General features: G+C 43.9%; 1 protein-coding gene across 1 annotated transcript; it reads left to right on the forward strand.

Moving 5' to 3' along the window:
* Positions 1–5701: 5701 nt before the first annotated feature.
* Positions 5702–7218, forward strand: LOC125549175 (putative F-box protein At1g50870). Its single transcript, XM_048712648.1, has one exon. The coding sequence runs from the start codon at positions 5797–5799 to the stop codon at positions 6973–6975; it is 1179 nt and encodes a 392-aa protein (XP_048568605.1). The 5' UTR covers positions 5702–5796; the 3' UTR covers positions 6976–7218.
* Positions 7219–8069: the final 851 nt, after the last annotated feature.

The raw sequence follows: 8069 nt of genomic DNA on the forward strand, positions 1-8069 counted from the left end.
GCGCACCGAGCGGGAAAAACAAGAGGCACGGGTGGGCGAGGTGCAGCAAGAGCTCCAGGCTCTCGTGAAGAAGCACGAGGCTTTGGAGTTTGACTCGAAGACGTGAGAGTCCGAGCTTGCCGCGGACCTCGAGAGCAAAAAGCATGCCAAGGCTGAAGCCCAAAAGTCCCTCCAGGAAATTGAGGCGAACATGAGTTAAATGACCCTGAAATTGAAAAGCACTACAAATGAAATCTAAAAAGGTTGAACGTTGGCATATTATCATCATTTCACCCGCATAGCATGTGCTAATAAGTTGAGAGGGTTACGACAAAAACTGGATGCACTTCGTGTACAAAATGGACAATCTTTTTTGAAGTATCAGGGTTTAAGACGAAAACTCATATGTTACAAAGGCATTTCATTTTTTTTAACTCATTTTAACTTTAGACTTTCTGTGCATTCAATATGCACAATTCAAAGCCATGTCATCAATTTTCAACCCTTTCTAACTTAATTTGTTATTTTTCATGCATTTAATGATTTTTAGCTAAATGACACTGAAATTGAAAAGCACCACAAATGAACTCTGAAAAGGTTGAAACTTGGCATGGTATCATCATTTCACCCACATAGCATATGCTAAAAAGTTGAGAGAGTTGCGGCAAAAACTGGATGCACTTCATGTACAAAATGGACAATGTATTTTGAAGTATAAGGGTTTCAGACGAAAACTCATTTGTTACAAAGGCATTTCATTTCTTAAACTTATTTCAACTCCAGACTTTTTGTGCATTCAACATGCACCATTCAAAGCCACATCATCAATTTTTAACCTTTTTTGACATCATTCGCTATTTTCATGCATTTAATGAATTTTTTGAGCTATAAAACTAAAAGAGCTAAACATAATATGTTTTTGATTAAAACACCCATTTAAAATAACCTAAAAATTACCAAATTAAATATATTGATAAAACACACTAATATTAAACAGCAGGAAAAAGAATCACTCAAAAATCTATTTTTAAAGTAAAGTTATTCATAAACTAGTGATTCACACAAATTTCAAAGAATTCAAATTTAAAAACTACTGGCACCAACAGGAAGTTTATAATTCTGTGATTAAAGCAAAAAAGATTCACTCAAAACTGTAAATATTTGGCTGTAAGTAGAAACAAAAGAAAATAAATAAAGCAAAAAACTGGAAAAAAAACCTTTAGTCCCAGTTGCCACCATAAATCAGGATTATAAGTTAAAAAATTAACAAAAAAATGTCGGCCTAGTAGGCCACCACGGCCTGCATACGACTAGAACCCAACTACTAGTTGGGCCAGGATGCAGGCCCGCAGGGCAAGTAGGCCCACAAGGCAGTGACAGGTTCGTTAGGCCCACACAGGCCTGCTTTAGAGAGGAGCTCGAGGTTACAACCGCGGAGGGGCTTATAAACAGGTCTGAGCGCACTTCACTTGGCGAGGTGGGACTAAACTTTCACTGCCCCTCGCCATCACTAGTAGAAAACGGAACTTTAAAACCGGTTTGTAAGGGCCTTTAGTGCCGGTTCCATAACCGGCACTAAAGGGTGGGCACTAAAGGCCCCCCCTTTAGTACCGGTTCGGCACGAACCGACGCTAAAGTGCCACCATGTGGCATGAGCTCGCGCCCTGGTATGGGGGACCTTTAGTACCGGTTGGTGTTACCAACCGGTACTACAGGTTTTTTTTTTTTGAAAATTTTGGAAATTTTTTTTTGATTTTTTTCGATTTTTAATTTTTCTGAATTATTTGATGATTTAGTCTCTAATCACACCTTTTAACTGCTCAAGTGTGGATCACTCATTCCAAATCGCCTAACTTCTCGGCCGGTCACCCATCCTCTCACTCCCCCAGCATGAGCACGCTTAACTTCGGAGTTCTATTCCCCCTACATTCCAAGTCTACACTTGTTGTTTTCCTGACAAATGTAAGCTGTCAATCCTATTAACTCTCAGCAGTTTAGCTTGAGCATTAGGTCACACGTTTCACCGTTTGAGTTTGAAACTATTATTCTAAAAACAGTAATTATTTAGTAACACTAATATTTTTTGAATAAGTTTGACCATAGTTTGACCACAGTTTGACCAAAATTCAAAAAATTGAAATAATTATTTAGTAACACTATTATTCCTGAATAATTATGTAGTAACATTAATACTTCTTGAATAAGTAGTTTGACCTGATTTAACCAAATTTTTTTTTTAAAAAAACTGAAATTTGACCATATCTTTTTTTCCTTTTGGAATTTGAGGATTCTAAAAAATTGCAAACAGGCCGTAGGCGGTCTCCGTCGGATGCGGATTTTCGTGCTGAATTTTTTGATATATTATACATTTTTTTCCGACATCGTATGCAAAAGTTATAGCCGTTTTACATTTTCCCTACACTTTTTGCAAAACATGTCCAAATTTAAGTTTTTAAATTTTCCTAACTAGCAGATGTAGTAATATAACTACCTCTCGAAGGATTTTATTTTTTGAAGTTTTTATCATTTTCTTTTGATTTTTTCTAAACTGAAATGGCGATACACAAGGGGGGTAGAGTTCGAAAATTGCCCTATAGTCCCGGTTTGTGTCTCCAACCGGGACTATAGGTCAGACCCCTTTAGTCCCGGTTCGTGGCATGAACCGGTACTAAAGGATAGCCCTTTAGTACTGGTTTGTGCCACGAACCGGTACTAAAGGTGATCGTGGGGCCCCGGCCTGACGCCAGCCTGCCACCACCCCTTTAGTACCGGTTCGTGGCACGAACCAGTACTAAAGGTTCAACACGAACCGGCATTAATGCATAGCCGTTCGAACCGGCACTAATGATACCATTAGTACCGGGCCAAAATCGAACTGGCACTAATGTGTCTCACATTAGGTCCTTTTTCTACTAGTGCATGCCAGGACCAGACCTTTAGTCCCGGTTGGTGGCTCCAACCGAGACTAAATGCCCCCCCTTTAGTCCCGATGCGTGCCACCAATCGGGACTAAAGGCCTGGGCTTCCCGCCACTTGGCCTGGTGAAATTCAACATATGGCATGAATGAGCTTGGGAGGAAAGGGACTTCTATATATATGGGCGCCATGAGCTAGAAAAAAGAAAGAAAGTAATCAGAAAGAAAAAAATTGACTGAGGAGTAAATTTATCAGAATTGATTGGTTCAATTTTGTACGTTCGACTAAGTGGTTAGGCAAATCATTCGTCTGATTTCGAAGCATGTTCTGTGCATATGATACAGTTTGTTTTATGTCCAAATATGCAAATCAAATGCATTTCGGGTTGAGTCGTACATATGGTTTACTATTTCATCATTTGAACACTCTCCTTCAATAGTTGGCAAGTCATGTGTGTTGTCAAAAGAATTTGTTAACTATTCTGAGGTAATTATGATGCTATTTAATATGATAAGATAAACCTCCATGTGTGTTGCGAGTTTAGTCCCCTGGGTTTTTTCATTACATCAAGGATCAAAATGACGGAGTAACCGAGGAACAGGCTACCATTAATAAAGAGTGGTGAACTACGAAGACAACCCGATCAAGGAGGATATGTTGGATAACATATATAATGTCCCAAGGGGTTGAAAGGAGCGGTTGTTATCCAAGGTGGAGAACGGCACCAACGACATGAGCATCGTGTTCTGCAACTGACAGAGGCGGCCATGAAAAAGGAAGATGAGAGGTGACATGGGTTTAGTATTTAATGTCGTATTAAAATAGATTATTTGAATGTCCAGAGTGGGGATTATCAATGCTAATTGATTTATGGACCTTTGATTTTTTTTCTCTCTCGTTGCAATGCACATGCATGTTTGTTACAATTATTCTAATTTGGACAATCCGATGAATGTTCGTGCTTGAGAATTCTGAAAAGTTGTTTATCCCCCGATTCTTGTGTTTTGTATTTTAGTAGGAGAATACAAAGCTATTTTTTTCTCCCATCGCAACACACAGACACATTTGCTATAAACATAAAATATATTGTTTCAGTCTAATTCATAATAACAAAAACATATTAGAAAACATAAAATATTTTAGTATGCGTACATGGATTGCAAATAGGATTATAATCATTATCTCAAACATATAAATGATTTTAATTACTACCGATGTTGATATGGTCGCATTATTTATTGCAATAAATTGGATCTGCAATTGTAGATTAGACTTGAGTCTCGACATCTGTAGTCATGTAATTAGTTTGCCTCTCCATAGGCTTTTAGGTTTTTGAGTTTCACCTCCGTGTACATCAACCATGTATGTTTCAATCTTGTTTTATTTCCATTTTGAGAGTATGTTAATTCTTATGTTTTTATTGTTTGGGTAAATCACAACACCAGTGTTACGACGACAAGGAGGACAAGCGGTAACACGGGTGGGGTGGCATGTTGAAATGGAGGACGTGTGCCTATGTGTGTGCCCGTGGGGGGGGGGGGGGGGGGGGGGGGGGGGGGTGCAGTGTTAGGGTTGTGTGATGCTTTCTTTTCGAGAGAGAGTCTTGCGGCATATTTTTTTTTTCAAGAAATTGCGTCATACTTGTGAGGTTAGGAGTGTGTGATGTTTTTTCCCACTGCAACGCAGGGGCGGCATGTGTCCTAGTATTATTTAACATGACTACATGAGTATGTTTCCAATACCTACGTGCACAATGTTATTCTAGATTTGATTCTAAAAAATATATTTTATTCTAGATTTTATATAAAGCATGAAATATTTTTTCTAAGATTTATTATAAAGGTTCTTTTAGCAATAAGATTTATTATAAAGTGGTTCTCAAAAATCCTCTCCGGTGGGTATGTAGTGCGTGGAAACTGTGAAGCTCTAGGCTGAAATTAGGCTGGACTAACAAAGTGTTTGGTTCGGCCCAACCCCGTTCATGTTTTCTTCCCACGAAGACATTGTGCTCTCAGCTTTCTCTTCTCCATCGTCACTCCCACTCCACTCAGGGTGGACACAGTCCGGGCCGGTGTTTGGACCGGCTGCCGGCGGTCCGGTCCAGACCGGACCGAGCAATGTCGCGGTCCTGTTTTCAGGGATCGGACCGGCAATGGCCGAGCTCGGGCCGGACCGAGAGGACCGGCCAAGACATGGGCAGAACGCGCTCTGGAGCTTCGGCAACGGCTCATCGGAGAAATATCTTGCTAGAGGAAGCGCATCTCATCGAAAAGATGTCTAGGAGCTTGAGAAGAATCAGAGGAAGCTACATGATCAAGAAGAACACCAGAGAGAGCTTATCGGCGACGAATCTGACACGACGGCCGATGGACGGAGATGAAAGGAACGATGGCTGATGCGGCTATATAGGACCTCCCTCGTCGATTTTTTTGACGGAGATGATAGATCTCACGACGGAGAAACTCCTAGACATGATGGTTCGTCGCTGGAAGGCTGATGGCCTTGGTGTTATGCGGTGGTGCTCTGTTTGTGCGTTGGACGGCGACAACCACGGCATAGGTGCATGGCTCTGTCACGACTTGGCCGCCACGCACTCGCCAAGCCCCCGCCATGCCCCCCGCCACGCCCCCGCCCCGCTCTGGCCATGGCCCCGCCATGCCGCCGGCTGCTTCTTCGGTCCGCTCGGTCGGCCCGAGCTTTAACCGGACCGGACCGGCTGATTTTCAGTCTTGTTTTGAAGGACCGGACGGGCCGATTTTTTTGTCGGGCCAGGACCGAGCCAGCCCGAACCGAGCGGGCCACGAGCCGGTCTCGTGCCGTCCACCCTGACACTCCACCACCACTCTTCCACCCTGCTCCCGTGACAGATCGAGAACCAGGACCAGATCTGGGCCGGCGGCCATGGCAGAGGCCGCAAGCGAGGGAGCGACGCCTCCCCACCATGGCCTCCCGGATGAGATCTTCATCTGGGAGATCCTCGTCCGCCTGCCCCCCAAATCCCTCCTCCGCTGCCGCGCCGTGTGCCGCGCCTGGCGCAGCGCCACCTCCGCCTGCGGCTTCCTCCTCGCCCACCACGCCCGCCAGCCCACCCTCCCCCTTGTCTACGTCCGCAACAGAGACTTCAACGACGGCGTGTTCCCCTACGGCCACGACGGCAACGGCGCCTCCCTAGACATCATCCCCGTCGACCACCGGGCCGCCGCCGACCATCTCAGGTCCGTCGCGCGACTTGATCAAGCCTCCGACTTCTATCGTCTCGAGGGCTCCTGTGACGGCCTCCTTGTCCTCTCCTTGGACGACGACACGCACTTCGTCATCTGTAACCCGGCGACCCGTCAGTATGCTCCCTTCTGGCTGCAATCTGGCTTCATGTTCCTGGGAATGTACCGTCACCCCCCAACCGGTGAGTACAGACTACTGATGTGCCCGTGCTGGTTTTTGGCTCATCAAGTGATAGCTGGGAGTAAAGATGACTGCTACGTTTTATCGCTGGGCTCCGGCCAGCCGCCGAGGAACATCGGGCCAGAGCAAACGCATAAACTGATATCCGACACCAGGTCTGTGCTATTCCGTGGTAGATTGCATTGGTACCGGGTGCAGGAGAAGGTCAAGAACAACATGATAATTGTGTTTGACATCACAGCTGAGTCATTCCGACAGATGCATGTTCCTGTTCGTGGCTGCACTGGTGATGACCTGTTTGAAATGGATGGCATGCTCGGCATGTCCAGTTTCAGAGACACATGGACAATCATTGATATCTGGGTGTTGCAGGACTATGAAAGCGAGGTCTGGACCATCAAGTGCAAGATTGAATTGCCGCTTATGGAGATCAGGGCATGGTGTGGAAAGGATGATGAATTATGCGAGCTGGTGGTTGTGCCTGGAGATGGTGAGCTGCTCGTGCTGATCAAATTTGCCGAGTGGCTATTTCAGGTTGGCATGGATGGCAAGTTGGTCGCCACTTTCCATCGCAAAGGCGTCCGTCCTACTCAATTTCAGCTCAAACAAACTCTTGTTCAGCATGACTTCTTTCCAACACTAGAGGGTTATGTTGTGAACAATTTTCCTTTCATCTGAAGGCTGTTGGGTGAGCTGATACTTCGTGATGTCCTTCATGTTTGTATCCCAATGAGCTACAATATGTATTAATTGGATCTGCTATGAGCCTACTAGCTTCTTTGTTGATGCATGTAAGCTTCTAATCAAGAAGCTATGGCTGTTACATAGCTGTATGAAATCTATCCTTGTGTCAATACTCTTTCGGAATTAAGGGATTATTATGCGTGTCAATGTCAAAATTACCAAGTTTTTGGTGTGTGTTTGAAATATGTGCTAACTAATCTGCCCCGTGTATCTATTTCGTTGAATTAGAGAACTGACTTTGGTTTTGTATGAAGGCCTCAAGGAGTCTTCTTAGTAATTAGTACTAGCTAGTTAGCAATCTAGCTAGCTAGTTAGAAATACTTAATTTAACTCATTCATGGTCATAGCCAGGCTCAGGTTCCACATTGTGTTCCTCTTGAGGCGTTGCATAGTTGCTGTTCATGAGCCATGTTCATTTTCATCTGTATGTGGCGCTAGACCATTTCGTCTGCCGATAATTGAAAGCACAATTGCCTTGTCTCAAGCAGAGGATAGCACCAGGAATTAAGTGGGCAATGCCATTATAGAAGCAGGTTGAAAGCTCAACTAGTTGCTTCGCAGGTAGGCTTACTTCATGTGCACCTCACTTGATCGTCCTTGAATCTTCATGGCATCTGATGTATTTGGTACTGGCCAAATAGAAGTTGTTCTCTACAGTTACAGTACTGATGTTCCCCACTATAGTACGAAATATTTCTTTTCATCATTCTTCTTATTTATACAGGGTAATGTGAGGTGATGCCAGACCAAAGGTTGTGAACAGATTTCTCCCCTGCCTGAAGGTAATCCAGTTAGATGATTATGCATGCATATTCAGTTCTGCCACGACGCTTCTTCCATATCAAGGCGTGTGGGCGCATCTAGAATTTCTTTAGAAGAACCTGGAGCACTTCCCCTTAACTAATATGTGCACCATAGTTATTTTTTCTTCATGAATCCTTGTCATCTGGTCAGGCATGGAGAGTAAGCTCACTATTATAGCGACACTCAACACTTAGTGACATGCTTATATTTATCTCCTTGTACTT

This window comes from Triticum urartu, chromosome 3, assembly GCF_003073215.2.
Source record: "Triticum urartu cultivar G1812 chromosome 3, Tu2.1, whole genome shotgun sequence".
Classification (NCBI taxonomy): domain Eukaryota; kingdom Viridiplantae; phylum Streptophyta; class Magnoliopsida; order Poales; family Poaceae; genus Triticum; species Triticum urartu.

What these genes read in the sequence shown, in the direction of transcription:
- LOC125549175 (XM_048712648.1), top strand. Translation starts at nt 5,797, where the DNA reads ATGGCAGAGGCCGCAAGCGAGGGAGCGACGCCTCCCCACCATGGCCTC.